The sequence below is a fragment of the Planococcus citri genome, chromosome 5 (assembly GCF_950023065.1).
Source record: "Planococcus citri chromosome 5, ihPlaCitr1.1, whole genome shotgun sequence".
NCBI lineage: Eukaryota > Metazoa > Arthropoda > Insecta > Hemiptera > Pseudococcidae > Planococcus > Planococcus citri.
The window spans coordinates 36,155,023-36,176,293 of NC_088681.1; the positions used below are offsets into that span (position 1 = coordinate 36,155,023).

Genomic DNA, 21,271 nt, shown 5'->3' on the forward strand with positions numbered 1-21,271 from the left:
AATTGAGTAATTTAGTAACAAGATCGAGAGACTTTATTTGATCCCACAGAACAATCAACGTGTACTTATTGCAAAACTCGTCCATTAAATTCTTCATCTCATCGACTTTTCATCTCTCTGCTGATTTACACTTCCAAAATGCATTTTTTTTTCTTATTAAATTCTACAACCACGACGTTTCGCTTGCAATTTGGACACATGCTCTCGTTACATTTAATATAATCTCCGTTATGGCAGCGATAAAAAGTCATCTTCGTTCATTGTCTTAATGAAACTTTTTCCATCATTTGACACATCGTCTAAACGGTTTGTTGAACTGGCACACTATTACGCTCGTTTACATCTGTTACACGCTTCGTATGCTACACAGTACAAGTACATATAACGTTCATTACACGAATTCATGTCTCTCATAACAGTACTACTCGTATTATAAAACTAATGTAAGTACTACCGTAGAGGAAGAAAATTAAAAAGATACATCGATCCTCATTTACGAGATCAAAACCCTTGGCTTCTAACAAACATAGACTCACATTCCAGATCCAGGATCTAGGTATCACGTATACGAGTACTTCTTTCACAGCACCCAACCAGTCTTGCAAATTTTTAAAAAATGCAAATAAACAGCCACCTAATTAGACCAGTATTTTCGGTATATATTTGCGCAAATTACACTACCATCCACTGCAATCAAAATCATTACGCAAATTACCCACCCCCAGCCCCTCATTTTCCAACTTACGACCTTGCTGACGCGAGTTCTGTTTTCGCATTATCGTAAAAAAAAAAATTCGTACAATAATAAAATAAAAAGCACAATCAAATCGCCGAATAAATTAAAAGCATCGAAGGGAGGGTACGAGGGGCGGAGTACACAGTGAAAACAGTAAAACACACAGTCGCCGCCGCTGCTGTAATGTATACGATAATGAAAAATTACCGACCGAGACGACAATATATTAGATTTATTCTTTTTAATTGACTGAACTCGGTGTGTTAATTTTTTCTCACTTCGGGATTAATTTACTGGATAGTTTAAATTACCCGTGTCTAAGATCAATTTAGTAATATTTCACGTATTCCATTAGCCAGAAAAGTTATAAGATCGTACAATGAAAAAAAATTTTCCGCGAGATCGTAAAAAGCTCACCTCAGCGCTGCGTGGCAATTGATTCGAACAAAAACTCGTGCCTGGGTCGTAAATTTTGCTCCAGGTTACGCGATAAATATACTGGTAGGTGCGTATAGCTGCGTACTCAGTTAGGTATCGTAACTTTTCGCTACGGTTTACAAGGAAGCCTTTATTTTTCAGACTTTTCGTCGACTCGAGTTATATGGTCGACTTTTTTTATTTTAATAATTTTTTCCTCCAACTGAACCAAACAGAGCGCAGTCATCTAGAATTTTATGACTTTGGAAAAATATTATGTCATTTTATAAAACGTGGCAGAATTTGTGGACTGCGAAATGCTACCACTCCACTACCAGCTGTCTCGACAATACAGCATCGATTTTGGAATTAATTAAAAAATCATCATCTCTGTAGCCCCACTCAACTTTGAGATTACCGTGCGGTGAAAATTTTCAATTTACTGTCGAATAATAGAGGTGTCATGTTCGCTGCATGCCTTTGACAAGAAGAGAATTACTTAAATTTGTTCCGACGAATTTTCAAAACGATTCTAACTCGAGTAAGTACTAACGCGAAAGATCCCGAAATTTAAAATTAGGTACATCTTTCAAGTCGACTTTCGTAAGTGGATTTTTTCGCGAGCATTTCCGGCTTGACAAATAATTATGACTACACTGACTTGGAGTCGAAATGTCGAAAACTTGGTTATGCGAACTAATTACAACCCTTTTGTTCGATGGTCGATTCAAATAAATTCAGCAAGCGCACTCGAGCCTCCAGCATTACGCTTGAATTTTCTCCAGAACCGTTAAAACTTTTGTACAATCATCGTTAATCACCTTCAGCACTCAGCAGCTGACAATTTGGTTAGTTTATACGTACATATACATAAACATGCAACAGTGCTCTTACAGAAGAATGAAAAGGTTTTAATACTCAATCATGACATGAAATCGGGTCACCTCGCACCATTTTTCATTTTTTGTCCTAATAAGTAGGTATAAAACAAAAAGGAAAATTCTTTTAATTTGTAGAAAAAAAATAAGACATGACAATTTATCGAAGAAAATGAAAATTTTTCGCGACTTTTTCACAACTTTTTGTAAACAAACAAGAAGACTGCAGTTTTTGGCAAAAAAAAAATTAAAAGCGACAATTTTTAGAAATTTTTAGCAAGAAAAAAATACTTTTTGCTAAATTTGAGAAAAGACGAGACTATTTGCGATTTTTGGCAGAAACGGAGACTCGGACAATTTAAAGTTTTGAATATTTGTTTTCAAAGTAGGTAGCAATTGTAATGTACCTATTTCTTTTTGAAGAATATAAATTTGTTCTTGGGAAAATGTCTTTAAAAAAATAAAATCTCAGTAAAAAAATTTCAATTTGAAATTTCTGAAATTCAACTTTTTTTTACAATTTTATGACTTAAATTTTGATTTCTTGACTTTTTCTCGGCTTAGTCCACTTCTTTTTTAACATAGGTACCAAAAAACGAAGCTCTTCGTGTTCTATGCACCTCTCTTAAAAAATGATGCAATATTGAAAAATGGCTACAGATGGTCTACTCGAATACAAAATTCCAAACCACTTTGATTTTAATACAAATTTCAATACTTTGAAGCCCATTGGGAAAGTTTAAAAATTCAATTTCAAATACAAACCACCCCAATTTTTGCTACATTATTTCTTCAACATCGTCGCAACTTTCCCCTCTTTTTCCCTCTGCTTCCCCACTATTCAAAAATGCTCATCGACAGACACCATGCTTACACATCTCTCCGTGTAACTAACTGGCATGGAAAAAAAACCATACTAACGTTCAGTTTCAACGTTTGATAGAAATTCCACCCAAACAATTTACGTCAAAGGATCATCCAGTCTATAGAGAAAGAACTACTCTTCGATATGCAAACTCCGGCGGCATTTAACCAACCCACATACCTACGTCAATTTTGAAACAATAAGACACAACATGTAAACAAAACCCCATTCGTAGGGCATAACAGAGCGTGGTGAAAATATCGTTTCACGTAAAGACCAATAAATAGAACAAGGCAGCGACCGTATCCTCGAACCATTTCAAACTGCGATAAAATGCCAAGAAAAATGTCAAATAACATATTCTCGATGTAATAACATTTTCCACGACAATACCATACACCGTCGAGCTTGTAGGGTACGTATTCATTTCACACCAAAAAAAAAAAAAAAAAGAAAACGAGACGACATGAATCGAATAGAAAAATCTCAACAGTTTAACAAAAGTATACGCTGGGTAGCTCGGTAAATTGTTGAAATCCTCTTTGCAAAGGATCGAGGAAAAAATTCAGTCTTTGAAATTTCACTTTTAAGCAACGCTAGCTGACGACTCGAGATTTAATGTATGGTTGGAAAAATATATCTTGGAAAAACTAATACTTCTTAATACCGTATTACTTTTGCAGACAGCGACGAGCCTTTGGAACGCGAAGAAAGAGCACGATGAAAAGGAAAGGGAAAATTTCTCAGGCTCGATATGACGAGCACGTCCTGCACATATGCCACTTATAGCTAGCGTTTAAAACTCGAGCCAACTAAAAACGTCATAGTTCACATTTTTCTTACACCGTGTGCTTCACCGGTTGACATTTAATTTTGAATCGATGTGAACTTGGTCCTTTTAGTATTTTTTTGTCACGCCCGCCACCACCGTCGTCGCCTTACTCCGCCCTCTATTTTTTCGTATTTTCTCGACGAAGAAAATTCGCTCGTTTCAACCAACACGACGCCGGTAAGACCCTATTAAATTAGCGAGAAACGCGAAAAAATTTCTCTCAATCCTTCTCCCCTCTGCTGCCCCCTTCGCATTACCACGTTTTCTTCGCACGTCTCTCTACGTCATTCGTCGTTCTCGTCGAGAGAGCTTAACAAAACGCGCCAAGTTGCCCAGGACTGGTTTTGGCGTAAAATCGATCTCGCGTGAGAAACTTATTCCATTGTGCCCCGCACGTTCGAATTTTCTATCTCGTAAGCATACCAACAACTCGACATACCGGTACAAGCTTTTTCCAATTTTTTTCCCCGATCTTTCTGGCAAGGTCGTAAAAATAAAATTGACAAAGAGGGGCGAGAGGGATCTCACGTACTTAGTTTTTCCCAAGAATTAAGTCCTCCCTGCTCTTTCTCTTCCCATGTGTGGCAGTCGAGGTCGATTTTTCTCACATATACCTACCATTAAATCATACGAGATTTATTTGCTTTAAAATTAATACGCTTATTACTTATTATTATCTTGCCGATACAATACGATTATCTGGTAAAATACACACACGAACGTTCAATGTTCATACACGTAATACCGATCAAATTTCACGTGTTAGTCGTAATACCTACGTACAAAATAATACCTTGATCGACTATTTTTTTGAAATTTTTTGCACACAAAAACGTCAGAAACAAGACTGGCAAATACATACATAATAATGCAACGAGCATCATACCAAATCGTTTATAATCATCAGAGCGAGGTATTTTTAAACCAAACAAAAAAATATGACCACACTTTGAATTTATACCAAAGGAGATAAATATCAATTCAAAATCAGCTAGTTATAAATTTTAACACATCAAAGCGGAACTTTCAACTTGAAAGCTTGAACTTTTCCTGAAGAATATACCTAAATCTGAAAAAATGACAACAGCAACTTTTTTTCAGCCCATATTCAGCAAATCAAGCTCAATTTTTACGAACAGAATGTCACTAGTATGAAAGTACTGAATTCGAATATTGGATTTTTTTACTTCAAAAAAGTCCTGCTTTGACCAAAATTGCATAAAAATTTAGCTTTTTTGACAAAATTGCTTCAAAAAATTTTTTTTTGCCAAAATTGCAAAATAGCCCTCAAGTACTGTTCTTCGCTAAAATTACCAAAAAAAAACCTGCTTTATTGCCAAAATCGCAGAAAAAAATCGTTGGTTATTTCAGTTAAAATTCCTAAAAAGTTCGTTTTTGTCAAAATCATCTTAATTTTTGCCAAAATTGCAAATTTTTTTTTTGCAAAATCACTTTCAAGATATTCCGGTCAAAATATGAAAAAAATTGAAAACGACTAGTGACGAATCGTTTACCAGATTTGCAAGGACAGTGAGTTTCAACATGCCCTCATTTTAGGGATAGGTACAATCCTTTAATATTCTTTCAGCCCCCTCTCAGCCCTATTTCGGAAAATTACATAAAATGTGGCATGGCATGTCGATTCGCACTAATTCGAGGTCGCTCATTTCGAATATCAGCGTATTTTTTGGATTCAATCCCTCAATGATCCCCATAAGATCATTTCTAAAGAACTTTCGCCGTTTTTCTTGAACAATTATGCCAAAATTAATATTTAAATTTTTTTAAAAATCAATTTGACTTTTTTTTAAAAATCGGGAATAGACAATGACTTTTTTGCCCCATGCAGTAATCAGGGAATAATTCTTCTGGGATGAAATGATACCTATTTTCAAGACATTAAAATCAAGTTTTATGTCTGTAGCACTCGAATTACTTTTCTACCCCCCCCCCCTATTGCGAGCATTTTTATAACCAAACAACTAAAAATAATTTAGAAAACTTCCCTACAGCTATGTATTCAAAAATTGATGCCAATTTACGAATACAATCTCTAAATTAGCTATTCCACGTGCAGTAATTTTTCAATTTTAAGAATTTACAGAATTTTCACCCTTGGCAATCAATTTTGAGCTATCTTCACAGCTATTTTTTTATTATCAAATTTCACGAGACTTTTCACACACCCTGTGATACTCGTCGAGATAAATATTTCTTCAGGAATTTCATTCTAATGCTGGCGATACTTCAAAGGATTCGAAACCCGACAATTTCACGGTAACGAAATTTCTCTAAAATACAAGGTAATTCACTCATTATACGACGAACTCCCCCATACACACGAATAGACTACACATACATTTTAAGCACAGGATACGCCATAATGGAGTAAGTATTCGGTAGCTTGATGATTGTGTACTCACCTCGTAAAATATCCACGCGCTGAATAACGTTTGGAATGCATTATAATATATCAGCGTTCTCCTTAACATAAGTGGTTTTCTGTTTTCCATTATTGCTGGACCTAAGACTCTTGAAAAATACGCGTAAAATAAACATATGAATAAAGTTGGAAGTGGACTGGACATCATTGGCCATGTTGTGACTCGTGGATCTGCAAAACAAAAGAAAAAAACCTCATCAATTTTAATTTTTACCAACAATACAAAGTACAGAAATGATCGCTGAAATATTTATTCAAAAAAGCACAAAAAATTTTTCTCAATTTTTAAAAATTTCAAACCCAACCTATTCATTTTGATACGGGCCAATTCACATTTCCCTATATAAAACAGAACAGCTAGAGATTTCGTTCGGAATGAAATTCAGCCAATGACCTTATAATATGTGAACTGCCGATGACGTCGACAACGACTACAATAAGAGGAAAAAGATGCTACTGCTATTGGCATTGAAAATGAAAAAACGCTAATAAAAATTCACATTTTGGCGCTCGTTGCTTCGACGTGACGCTATGAAACCTTAGTTTACTCGATTATGATAATTTTCTCGTTTTTACGTAAAGAAAGTACACGCCCCGTAAATACTTCTTCGTGTTGCCGAGAATTTGCCAGAAAAAAATGTATGGAATTAGCACGTGGCAAATGTTGAAAGAAAAAACATTTTCGCGTACGAGATGAAGTACACATGTTGGTTCGCAGATTTATAGATGCCGTTATTTGAGGAACAGGTGTTAGAGGGGAAACAGGGAGGATATAAATGAATAGATACTCGTGAATTCGTGTTGATTTTATGACCATAAAGTAATTGATATTGTAACTCCGGTGTTGCGGTTCAAGAGGGATAACCGCGTATACCAGAAATTGAAATGTACATATTGTGGGCGTTGGTTATCGTATGCCCCTTGCACCCGGAATTCGATGGCGTATTGTATATTTTATGCACCAGTTTGCTCAGGCAATTATAAATATTGGAACAATTAATCAGTTATTTCTACTCTTTTTCTAGCCATCGAGGATCGATGCAGTTTCGTGCTTTTTAAGTGATGAAAAATATTAAAAGGGACGTGTTTTGTAAATACGAGTATTTGTTCAATGTTCACCATTGGGGATAGGTGGACTGATGATTGATGGATTAAAATGAAAGGTTTAGTTCATCTTCATACTGACAAACTTTTGATTAACATTTTAAATGAAGGCAGGGTTCGTGTGTGTAATTCTGTAATGCCGGGCTTCGAAAAAAGAGAAGAGCGTTTTTCGAAAAAAAAAACAAACAAACGAACAACCGACGAGTAAGTTGAAGAGCTTCAAAAAACATTAGTACGTACGATACAAAAACTGGTTTAGAAATTAGTCGACCGACATGTTCAGTTCAAAATAATATCAAACAGAAGGGGATAAATTCAATAAAAAAGTTCAAGGCACATATTATTTTTGAAACAATTTTTAGTCGAATTTTTCAAGTTCAATACGTAAATCGAAGCCTATATTTATACGAATTATTTCGTTAGTGTTCAATTACGTCGCATTTCCTGCATTTTTCAAACATAATGTAGATTAGGGATAATTAATTTGCGGTGTTAAGTCTGAAATTTTATTCATTAAATTTCATAATTTCATTTTCAACTGAAACGAGGCGAAACCAAGCCAAAGTTTTTGAATATAAACTTGATTAAGATTTGCAAGGATTAAAAGAGAAAGCTTTTATCGACTTAGGATAAAAAATTCTCAAACTCTACGTCGACTTTTTGGACTTAAGAAATTTGTTTATAGAATGATGATGAATAAAGATGTAGAATAGTCAGAATTAGGTATCGTAAGTTTTCTAAATAAAATCTGGATATTTTCACTAGACTCTTTATTATCTACAATACGAACAGAATTTACTCATTTTGATAAATTCCTCCCATCCAGATTTCATATTACGAGATCTGGCCACTTTTTTGAATTACTTCATTTTTTGGCCCTATCCTATTCTATAGGATTAAAGTAATCAAATCGATCTCATAAACTCGAGAGCGTATTTAATCTACTGGGGCCATTTACATGGTAAATTTCATTCCTAAAGAGCGAACGATGAAAACCTATACAAAATTTTATTCAGAAAAATATATATTATTATATGGGCTATTTTTCAATAAAATCAATACATACGTAAAAAGGTAATAGAAAAAAACGTTGTAACGAGACGCTTATTTTATAGTCTAGTATTCGACGCAAGCGCCCTATTACTCGAAAGTTTTAATATACAATGATTAGAATCTTTTTCACTGCTATACCAAAGAGAAAAGCCTTATTGTTGCATTATATTGGAACGAAAGTCGTATCTTTTTTCAACCACAATGACGTAATTTTCTCCGCCAACGAACGAATCGAACCACGTGTGAAAAATTTTCAATACCTGAACATTCAACTAAACGTCTCAATCCCCCACGTTTACGAAATATTGAAAATAAAATGATAAAATTTTGTAATTCTCGAGCATACCTACGAGTCCCTTTCAGCCTCAGCAGATGGGGATGGCCAATGAAGAACAATGTATAATCAAAACGAACTCGCTATTCTCTATAACAATCCAACTAACTTGAAGTTTTTCAATAATACGCGACTTTAATACCCAAAAGTGTAACTTTTTGGCTGAGATATTCGATTAAAATTCAAAACAACTCTTCGATTCGGTTCTCCCCAGCTTATTTTATTCGCCAAATAAAAGTTAAAGGCGGAGAGAAACACGGTTTCGTGAAATTTCATCCAAATTCTACCGCCAGCCATCGCCGCCGCGAACACGAAAGCGTCGACAGAAAAAAAGAATACTCGGCAAAATTACCGCGCGTAAAATTGTCAGAGACGAGTCTAATTCTAAAAGAAGGCCTTTTGTATAGAAGAGAAAATTTATGCAAATAAGATTCCGCGTATAGTCCGACGATACACGCAGAAAGGTCTATATTTTAAAAATGTCCTCTGTTCTGTTTCAAACCCCCTCCTCCCCTTCGGCGCTTCGTGTATACGAAATATTTTTCAAATGAACTCGCTGCGTACGTGAAAAGCTTTCTGTTTTCCTTCTTTTCGGTTTACTACAACTTTAGTATATCTGAACAAAGGCCTTTAATTCTTGCACATACAAAGACCGCACGATAATGGTGAATTTTTTTCTGTCTTCTGTAACAGTAACTATTTAGATCTGGCATTTATTTAGAGTATCAGGTATCTATCTAGCTACGTGTGCTATACCTGGATTTTGTGGCATTTTCCCAAGTAAACATGCCTATCTATATATAGGGTACATCTGTATTTTACACAGTTTTTCCCTCTTATTGCTGTACCTTTATCTTATCATAATATTGTCTGAACACATACTCGCATATTTTATATAGTATCATCACCGTGAAAAGAATTTTTTCTCTACAATAAACGTGAGCATTATCAAATCCACTACGTTTATTTCGTCTTTAGATTATAAAAATCCCAGGCATTCTCTTCACAACATGATATTTTACCCTATTATTGGTAAAAATTAACCTACTTCTACCGTATACTGATTCGAGTACTTATCTAGCAAGTAGTTACTAGTTATGTACCTGCTCCTACCTGGATACTTCTGTCTATACCTTTGTTGACCACTTTTTTTTGGCTTTCATTTTATTTGATTGTATTTAAAAACTGCAGAATACCTAGTAAAAGTACCTAATTGCAGAAAATTTGCGACAGAAGAACTTCACATGTCCGATCACTCTTCCCTCTTCTTCTTAATTTCTCTCACGTAATTTCTGAAAATGATTTTGGATTTCGTAATCTTTTCAACAAAGACCCTCTTTTGTAGAATGAAATATCAAAGTTATCTTTTAGATAGGTAGGTAAGCGTATTTTCTAGATTAATTTTTTAACGATGATTGGTTTTATTTCGATATTCGTCTGTTTCATTCCTACACTCGACTCTTCTTCCAATTACAAAGGAAGTTATAAAAATCAACTTTTTTCTTGTTCCAATTTCTAATTTTTTCTCCAAAGTAATTCACGTAACATTTTACGAATTTAATTAAATTATTTTTTCATTTTTTTTATTTTTGCTTCGAAGGAAAGAATTTATAAAAGTTGGGAAATAAAACAATAATATTCTAAGAGTTGTAATGAAGTTAATTTTAATTTCATTCATTGGCAAAATTTTGACATAAATAAAGCTCGAATAATCTCAAGTGAACGAGATAAAAATTTCAGCCTTTTCTCAGCTAAAAATCCATTGACAACCAAGTACACCGGGGAGAGGGATTCTACGATAAAAACGTAAGAGCTGGATTGAAAAATACGCATTCTCAAAATAAGAGTCATCATCTTCGTCACCTTTTTTGGTGTCATCATGTTCGTTAATTTTTCTTTTTTCACCTCCTCCTCCATGCTCACTCTAGAGGTATTATTTTTGATTTCACAGGCAAACGACTGATCAAATCGAAATTAGCGTCCTCGAAAACCTATAATTCGATATCCATAATATTGTATTTTTCAAAATGCAAAAGTGGTCTGAAATGCTAGATACCATTGATGTTGACACATTTCCACAAAAATTTCGACCTCTCCCTCGCATTTACACTTTCTTTCGGGAATTATGATGTGCTTCAAGCTGAAAAATCAAAATATGACATAAGGGGGGAGGGGGTGCACAAAAAATGAGGTTTTTTGGACTTTCTTCGGGTTGAAATTTTTTTAAGTTCATAATGAGGACTTCCAAGAGAGGAGAGTACACAAGGCTCGAAAAATTTTTAAAATTTTTTTCAACTTGAACTTATGAAAGCAAATCAGGAAATCGATACTTAATATTAATTTACTCTTCAACTTTTCCTCTCTCTTCATCATGAGCAAGTTCGCCCTAAAGAAATATCATGCTCTCATGCTCTCGGTCAACGTACATATAGATACACATTTACACAGCCTTGAATCAACGTCTAGATTTCCAAAAAGAGGCAATAAAATTCCAATCGGAAACTGTGTTCCGCAATCCGATCACTCGATGTCGACGGTCACTAATAAAAATGTGGTTTTATCTCATTATTGTACCCATAACGCAACACGCATGACGATATTTGAGAATCCCAATGACGCGATTTCTGATACCTTTATAATAATTGTACTTAAGGTACCTGCATGAAAAAAAATCACCAAACAATAAACCAATCAAATTTAATCGAGTGGAAAAAAACAGACACACTCGTGCAACCAGCAGGGAAAATTTTACCTGCCTAAAGGCGAACCGGTTATGCAACAGGTATAATATAAATTGAGGGGAAAAGGATCGATAAATCGATAGATCACCGATCACCAACACCAACTCGTATAAAATCCAATTCATTTATAAGACTGAGGCGAAAAATCCACTAAACTGGTTCCATCCTCAAGATAAAGGTGCATATTGTTACGTTGTTGTTATAGGGTCAACGCCTCTCGGTATTCATCCAGTTGCCAACGATGGAAGTGGAAGAAAAAATTATCAAACTGGATATTCGCGTAGGTATGATTTTTTTCAATCTAGGAAAATTTCCATTGACAAGATGCTCTTAGCATTTATTGTTTTTGTTTCATTAGACGCTCCCATCGTCCAAAGAGCTGACTGCTCAGTTTTCCTGCGAAAGATTAGTGCATTTACCGCAGTGTGGAAAATTTCACGGATAATACCACTTCCGGATATAAAAATGGGAATTTTCCGGTTTATAGCTTGTTGATCCAACGGCGAGAAAAATGAACAAAATATGATCGGTTTCATTCCGAATGATAAGATTTATAATTACGTTCATATGTTTCTCGTTTGTCGAGTTGCATTCGGGCAAAGAAAATGAGAAATGAAACGCTCCAAATTATAACAAAATTTCCATTGTTTTGACTGAAGAAGGGTTGTTCGCTGTAATTACGAATGCTGGTGGGATTCCCGTTGAGGATTAGAATTATGAAATATGCGAAGTGTAAGTTTTCCGAAAGGTTCGACTCAGCTACGTAAACGTATAAGAAGTGATGAGTCACACGAGAAGCTGGATTAACATGAAAATGAAAGCTCATTTCGTATTATGACATCCATTGGGGTTTGAAGAAAATTAATCCCAGATTGAAATCAGCAACTGGTTTTTTGCGAGAATTTTTTGAATATCGAAACAAAAATTGTAAGAATATTTTTTTTAATTTTTTCTCCTATTTTACCTTATTTATTTCTTCGAAAAATCCTAAACGCTCTCCGGGTAAGAGAAAATAATTACTTCTTCTTGAATCCCTTCCCCAAAAAATTTAAATTCGAGCAGATTATTGGAAACTAGTTTACCCAGAGATTAATTAATCATTGATGCTAATGAAAGAATAAAACGAAATTTCCACAAAAAGATTTTTCTGATAAAATTGACGAATTAATTCGTATGCTTAACGCGACTAACCGATAAGAAAAATCGAATGAAGCCCGGAGAGCATCTCGTAGTTTGAATTATTTCAAGAAGTAGCTTTGCTTATACCGCGATTAAGTACCCACTAAAATCTTGGCTTTTAATATCCTTTTTTTCGTCTTCTCTGATTGCAAGGTTTTCAACATTAAAATAATTTTGCGTTGCTCGAACTCAAGTGTCTTGCGAAAAGAGAACAGGTAATTCAGTCAGATAGTTATTTTGTCTGTAAGGTCGAGGTGGTTTTTTTTCTACAACTTTTTTTTTTTTGGTATACTGGTCACTCGTTTGGTTCGATGTTGGTGGATATTATGCAGAATTCTTTTATCGGGTTCCTGTTCACCGAGCTCGGACCTTGAACATCTTTTATAGTTTTAATTCAAGGTTCTAAAAGAAAGAAATGTCTGCTGCATGGAATTTCATGCTAATCTTGTAAATTAAACGATGGTTTATTATTGTATATATGCGTTTTCATTCCTGTTCTCGTGAACTTTCGAAAGTAAGCGATGTCGAAAGTTTTCCATTATGATTATTTCAACACCGTCGTCGCTCGTCGTCGCCAACTTACACATAAAGAAGCATTTGTTTGATTATGCAGAACCAAGTTAAATGTTGAACAAAGATGTTAAACATTTTTATCGCGTGTATAGCAACTTGTTTTTTACCATGTATTATAGATTCCATCTAAAAACGATCTACTTTGTATAAATGCAAAGGCTGGAAAAAATTTACGGAATTCTCGACGCACTGGATGAAAATTTCACTCCGTTTGAAATCACCATTAGGTATATATAGTGGCATTTAAACAGATATTAAAGCTACAACGATTTTATTGTCGTATCGCGTGCTAAAGCTTTTTTCCACCTTAAACCAACCGTTGTTCGTATTTTCGTCCACGTATAAAAAGGTTTAAAGCCCGAAGAGATAGAAAATTGCGTCCACGAGGTTGAAAATGAGCGAAAGGACTGCCATCTCTTGACTGGGCAGGCTATACAGAAAGAGCAACGAACGTCCGTTTAATTTATAGGGTTTTATGTTACAGTTTTCATAGTTTCTTTCTCCCTCCTCCCTTCTCGGCCTCGTACTGCCGGAAAATTTGCATATTTTCGTGAATTCTTGGCGTACTAGTTTGTATTGTACAATATCGTCCGAAGTCAGGCAAATTTCTAAAGGTTAAGGTTTCGTTAGGATATCCTGCCAACTCAAGTGGTCAGCCAAATAGGTTACCGGTGGTCGTAAATTATCTGCGAGGTTTTCTTATCGCGTACGTATGCCGGATTTTTCAACGTATACATGACAGCGCTTGGGTGGAAGAGATGAGGGATGTGCATTGTGCACGGTCAGGGTGATTTTTACTTTCATGTGGGAACGAAATGGATATTTTGTATGTATAAATGCAGGCAGCAAATGTCTCCGAAACGAGCACATACTAAGAAACATTCAGATACTCGTATTATTTCCATTTTGGATGACTTTTCTGTTTCCATGAGCAGTTTTTCTGCCTTAAAAAAATTTGAGCCCTCCGCACCCCCACCTGAAAAATACCATTTCTATTCATGATTTAAATCATGATGCCTTTTAGCAACAAAAGGGGAATTTTGACTAAGCGATGATGCAAAATTATGGTAAGGGGTGAAGGGCCTCAAATCAAAATAGGGACTCAAATTTTTTATCATTTTCAGCTGCCTTGCATCATGAGAAAGTTGTCTCATCCGGCCAAAAAAATTTTGAATCGAGAGCAAATTGAAAAAGCAACTAAAAATACTCCGCTAGACCAAATTTGAAATCACAGATCAATGATTATCACTATTCGATTTTGACCGAATTTTCAAAAATTTGAATTTTACTCATTTCCTTTCAAAAAATCAAATGTGATCAAATTGAGGTGGAAAGCAGTTCATCAGTTCACATTCTTTTTTTAACCATGAAAATCGATTAATCTTGGTTATAAGTCACTCTGGGCCAAGAACCTTCAACGTACTTTTGAATACTCCAGTTTTGAAAAAATAGTCAACAAAAAAGGTCAAAATAAAATTCAGCGCTTGGCCACCCTTTTGATCGACTTTGGCACAAACGTTCAATACTTGTTTCCTGCCAGTTCAAATCCATATTGTAATACTTAATTTGTTTTTGAGAATTGAAACATCCAGAAAAACCACCGGAGGCTCCAGAATGGTGCTAAAGGACTGTCAATCGATATTAAAGCCCCCCCCCCCATTCGAAGTCGAATTAACCCATCGGCAGAGAAGATAATTCCGTTATAAAAATGGATCAAACCATTTTGGAATATTTTTTTCTCTTCAGCAAAAATTTCATAAGATTTCGTGCGTTTTTTCCTCAACTTATAGGAACGACGTTTTTCTTAATTAAACGTGATTTCTTTTTCGTATTTCGCAGTTAACAATTTGACGAATCTGTGAAAATTTTCGACATCAAGAATGAAAAATAGAAGAACGCTCTTCAGAGTTCTTGAATTATTTATCTAGAGAAATCTTTCGTTGAAAAAATCAAGATAAATTACCCTTCACGATGGTAAAAAAAATTCAGTCTATTTTGTCAATTCATCTTTTCGCTCACCAAGTTCGAAATGGAAATGTTTATACAATTTTCTAATATACATATTACGTAACTCCGCCTGCTGTTTAAAAATTTACGCTAAGGGATAACTTTTTTCCTTTTTAAATTTAAAAATTCATGTATCACATTCTAATTAAAGGGCAACACGCAAAAAGAAAAATTACGGGTAAATAAATGAAATCATCGAATTATAATACACGAGGTTTGGAAGTGTATGTTGACTTTTAATTATAGCGATGAATGGAAAAAAAAGGACGAATATGGGGACGTTTAGGGCTGACGGAGGGGTACACTCGACCCTTTTCATAAATACTTTTAAAATGGTGAAATTGCCTACTCTCGTACACGTATATTATAGTAAAAAGAGAGAAAGACCGCGTGTATATTATGTACACAGCTACTCGAAAAAGGAAAAAAAAACCTCGTAATGTTGAGTATCTCTCATCATCACGAACACCTAATTACCTAGCATACGAGCTCGATAACGAATAAATGCTCGCCTTCGAACTGACGACGAGCAAAGTTCACGCGAAAGCTCGTGCAAAGTATGGCGATGAGAAGAATGTGAGACGAGGCAGACGGTGCGGGCCGCGGGGTGTGAATGCGAGAAGTATTTAAGGGTGCACTGCACACGATTACTTAATTGAAAGGTTTTCTTTGGCGTGCTATCGAGTCGAGTCTCAATAATTGACTTTGTTTTCGAAAGAAAGAAAAAGTTACTTTATGGGTGTACGATTGGATTGGTGCTGTAATAACGAACGATGAGATGAATGGAATGGTGAAATGGTGAGATTTTCAAGTAGTATTGTGCTCGCAGTTGTGTTTTTTTCTTCGGTTCAATGTGTTGTTTACAATTTGATTGGATTCTGATGCTAATCGAACTGGCGTTTGCGAACGAACGCAAGCGTGACGCTGGCGCCAAAAATGAAATGCACGCTAGGGTTCATCTTGCACCTTTTGGAAAATGTACGCGAAGCTCAAAAGTCTGTCTCTTTTTAACCCTCCGACGAGCGACGCCAGATAGACCGACCAACGAGACGCCCGCGAAATTACTTTCAACCCTGGGCTAGATGTGTTTTTTCTCCATCATCGAAGTCGATATCGGTTTACGTCACGAAAACCCATCTCATCGGATCCCTTTCGGCAATTGTGTTTATTGTTTACTCAGTTTACGTTCGTCTCAACGAAGAAAGTATTAATTACCCCGTCGTCTGTTCATTTGAAACAATTAATTCACTGTGGAGAAATTTGAAGCGATTTTTCGCCCCCTCGTTTGTGAAACTATACCAGAGGACCAAGGCGATAACGCAGTCCAGCATCAAAAAACACGACCAAGAGGCGATGCAAACGACATAAAACATTATGCATCATCGACTCCGTCGACGAAAATTTCCCAACTACCTCAGAAAACGCGTTTATAGTTTCATTACAAACGGAGAAAGGAAAGCATTATCGATCGCAAGTTAAGCACGTGTGGGTGCTAAAGTATACACAGCAAACGTCGTTTTGTGGAAACCTTTTCGTAAAAGAACTTAATTTCACTTTCTAGTTCTTTTCTCCGTTTTCTGGTTTCCTTTGACTTTGTATTCGATGTACAAACATTACATGGCAACGGCATATCGCAACCTCCTGCTCTCGAGGCGTTTGTTCGCGATTTTCCGCCAACGAATAGACTTTGACTACGAGTACAGCGGTACATGTTTACGTTTTAAGCATTGGGTTAAAGAACCTACATACATAGTATATGTGTACATATATGCCACAGACAAAAAGTCGTACGGTGAAAGTTTAAGTGGCTTTTTTAATGTTTAATGACGGCGGCGACGTCGTCGTCTAATTTGGCTTCGGCTTAAAGTTGCCTTATTCTCGTCAAGGAGTTACATGTCTAGTTCTATTAGATGTACGAGTAAGTATGTGTGGTTTTTAGTGCACTTGAAGTTATACACACATTCAGGCTGCGAATGATGTAGGTTTTGAATTATTACTGTTCAAGTTTCATTTTATTCCGTGTAGTTGGAACTTTGCATTTGAAGAGATTTTTAGAAAATTGAATTAAATGAAAAAATGAATTTAGCCTTTGGAGGTCCAAAGACATTCTCACAAATCAAATTTCATACGCCTCAAAAAGTTTTTAGTGAAAAAAAAATTGTGGGATGAATCAACAATTTTGAGAAGGAGTTCATTTCATTTCTGATACTGGTATATAAACACATATACGAAATAGTGCCAACACAAGAAAAATGTGCACAAACTTTTAATGTACCTAAGATGATACGAATACATAATGCCAGCAAACAAAATACAACACAATTTTTCATTTGACTTTTTTGGGTCCTCCGGGGTGATATAAAATTTCGGAAGAAATTTGAAAACTCGCTCACTTCGAAAATTATTAGATTTTTTGGCATTTTCTGGAATTAGCAAATCGATTAAAAATTCAGTTCTGAGCTGTCACTCCTGGAATTTGGCAGTAACCACGTAAATCGGTCTAAAGGATGATGCCCAATTAGCACAGACTGAAGTTATTCTTTCTAATGTTTATAGAGCGATTTGAAATTTCTGGAGAAAATTGAAATATTACTGGAGGCTCCAAAATGACACAAAAACAAGTGGTTGTTGATGAGCGGGAATTGAATTGAAGAAATGATTCACATCGATTCACTTCGGTCAAAAAAATTCTCACTTAATAATCAAGTTTAAAAATTCCAATTTTTTTGAATTTTTTAAATTTTCAAAAATTTACCAAAAATTTAAAAATGAGCTTAAACTGTGGTTAGGGAAGTCCTAGGACATGATCTTTCAATCTAGCTTGGTTTCGTTCAAATCGGAAAGTGTCACTACTGGCAATGATACCTCCAAAAACAAAAAAGTAACTGGAGAACTGCTGCACTAATTTTCCTCAATTTTTCAACTTTGAACTTTGATTAGAGGTGGACAGAACTTCCCAAAAAATTCTGATTGCAAAATAAATTTTTTATATCGGTTCATCTTTTATTTTAAATTTTAAGAACTATGATCACGTGAAAAAAGAAGAACTCAAAATATAAGCTAATAACCAAAATTCTATTCATTGATTAATAAAATGGGAAAAATTCAAAAAAAAAAAAAATATTAAAAATATTAAAGCACTAAAATTGAAAAACATGAAAAAAAATAAAACGAGAATTTATCAAAAATCAAAAGATGAATAAAATCCATTTTAATTCTCAACAATTTTTCTAAAAAGTAATCATCTGAGTTTTGTTTTCCAAGAAAATTCCGCCATCAACATGAAAAAGAATAATGTAGCCTTCCGCGTTCCCTCTCACTTGGGCTTCTCAAACCTCATTCATGTTCAACAGAATTTCCCAACTATTTCTTTACCGAAACACCCTCGAGCAAACCAACCCACATCAACCCTTTCAAGTCAACTGTACCAGAAACATGGGTAAAATTCACTAAGGAACCCTTAAGGTCTAGTCACCTTTCGGTCTCAGAATGATTCGAATGACGACAAGATCAACCCAGGGTCGAGTATTCGGTATAGGTACTCGAACCGTGACTTAATTTTCACTTATCGTTAGCGCCTTCGAATAAATTGGTTAACACGTGTGGGTCATCCACCTTTTTAGGTAGGTAGAGGTACATTCGTCGCATAACTCCAGTCTCCTCTCTGTTTATGAAGTGTACATAAAGATTATCATCGTCCTCTGACGAGCGACGACGATGTCTCTATCGTCGCGATACCACCACGGTGTCTTTGAATTTTTTTTTCATTAAATACTTTTTTCTTTCATCACGCGGTGCATTCGGCAGAGCGACAGTGTTGCCTTGAATATGCATTTTTCATCACTCATCCGAGCATCTCGAACCATAAATCAATCCGTGACCGTCACAGTGAACGAATCTACTCGTTCATTAGTACAAATCGAGCGAAGATTTTTTTTTAAATGCTCGAAGGCGATGTAGCCGGAAGAGAGTCGAAGAAAGGGAAAAAATGGGTATTTTTAAATTCGACTTACCGCTTTTGTTATCCATTATGTCGTGATATTGGTCGATTATCGTATGCACCAGAGTAGTCATTTTGTAGCTGGTTTATAGATCTATAAACAAAATAAAAACAAACTAACGTCAGGTAAACAGTCAAATTACAATCGCAATACGAACGAATATTTCAACGCGAATTCACAACTCGGGTATATAAACGAATCAAACTTATAAACTAAAACGAAAAATAACAGGACGGAAAGTCCATTAAAAAATTGAATCTTTTTTCACCGAAATCGGAAATTCTTAAAATACACGCATCGGCAAAAAACCAGGCACACTTCACACGTAACTTTCTTCCGAGTAGATAGTGACGAACGCGGATAAATCTGCAGACTAACTAAACCGCGATCTGTTCGCGCGAAAACAAAAACAAACCCACCACTAATCCTACTACTCTGCTTCGGTCATAAACCGAGACAAGTTATTAGCCGGTCTTCGTACAGCTAGTTGCCTGTTTCTATGTGTAAAGCCCGATGAGCTTACTTTTAAGGTCGCTAACTTTTTACCAATCAGCTCGAACCGCAGCAGCCGGTCAGTAAATTTACCAGACGTCATAGCTACGAGTAAAATATCATATCCCGAGAGCTTCGACCACTAATTATCCATCCGCTTACAAACGTCATCATCATCGTCGTCGTGAATTTTATCATCTCATTCTCCTCTTCTAAAAGGCAGCTAAACAAACGCAAATCGTTTTAAAAACAAAACAGAATACCCGTCGTCGTCGCGCAACAAGTGCTCACCATACCTAAAAGCTATGGAAAAATCCCTCTCTATACACAAAATCAATTGACAACCTCGAAAAACCCATGTTTGGTAAATGACCTCCGCAAACAGTCCCATTCATCGGTACTTAAGCTTACCTATGCGTAATTTTTCCAACGCTGTAGGATTTTCACATTATACATAGGGAAAAAAATATCATCGTAGTGACAAATTTCCATCGTCATTCTACCCAATACCATCGAAAATGCAAGTGTATTTCTGCAGCCTCCAAATAGCAAACCTGTTCACGTGTACTCCCATGGTACGCTTAATCGATCAGTGCAAATTCTATTTACTCAAACAAAATCGGGTCAAGAACAATTTTAATATTATTGATACACATCCAACAACGGTCAATTAATCGACCATCGTTTGAAAAAAAAAAAATCACTCATTTACGTATACATACATAACATACTCGGGAAATTCAATTACACCTCTTTTACTTTGCATACGCAATATTTTTCAAAATTATACGAGAAAGAGGCTAAAAAATGAGGATAGTAATTTAAGTTCTGAAAAAGTCTGCAAATGAGCCCTTTCCAAACAAATTTCTATAAAATTCCAGAAAACGGAGAAATGAATTGAAAATTTAAGTCTGACAGAAAAAAAATTGACAAGTCGAACATGAGACAATAGGTAGGTATACTTTTTTTTTTTTGAAAATTTGGTTAAAAAAACAAAACTTCCGGACAGTTGGCATTTTTTGACAATTTTGGTGAGAAATGGGGCTTTCTAAGAATGTTGGCACAAATGTACCTTCCTGACAATTTTCAGAAAAAACGGAACATTGACAAAACATGCGACTTTTTTCGAGCATTACCTAAAAAAAAAAAAAACGTAGGTATCTTTTTTTAGCAATTTTGGAGAAATCAGAATTTTTTAGCTATTAGACAAAAACTAATAGGTTTAGACGTTTTATCAAAATCAGAAATTTTTTAGCAATTTTAGCAAATACAACACAATTTTTTTTGACAATTTTTGGCAATTTTGAAACAAAAAACGGGAAGTACATATTTCTTACACAATCAAGCAAAAATTGGCACTTTTTCGGATGTTTTGACAAAAAAAAAGAATTTTCTTCAGTACATTTCAAAAAATCAGTGACTTTAATCTCTGATTTCAATTACATTTTACTCATTTTTTCATTTTCACAGATTTTCAGGTAAATTCAATAATTGATTTTATTTTAGCAAAATTATCGAAGTGTTTCCATATCTCACCAATTTACAAGTACTTTACTGATGAGTGAAGCTCTCCGTCACTCCGGCACCAATTGAACCCACTTTTTCAAAAGGGCATG

General features: G+C 35.3%; 1 protein-coding gene across 3 annotated transcripts in view; it reads right to left on the bottom strand.

The window, feature by feature from the left end:
• LOC135847709 (very long chain fatty acid elongase AAEL008004) overlaps positions 1–21,271 on the bottom strand; it is a 92,561-nt gene that overhangs the window by 38,138 nt on the left and 33,152 nt on the right. For 2 of the 3 annotated variants that reach the window (XM_065367379.1, XM_065367380.1), the window contains exons 2-3: positions 19,176–19,256; positions 6,152–6,342 (exon numbers count right to left, since the gene is read on the bottom strand). In XM_065367379.1, the coding sequence (XP_065223451.1) occupies positions 6,152–6,342; positions 19,176–19,236 (252 nt within the window). In that variant the 5' untranslated portion in view covers positions 19,237–19,256. The remainder of the gene's footprint in view (positions 1–6,151; positions 6,343–19,175; positions 19,257–21,271) is intronic. The other variant, XM_065367381.1, reaches the window with a different exon arrangement.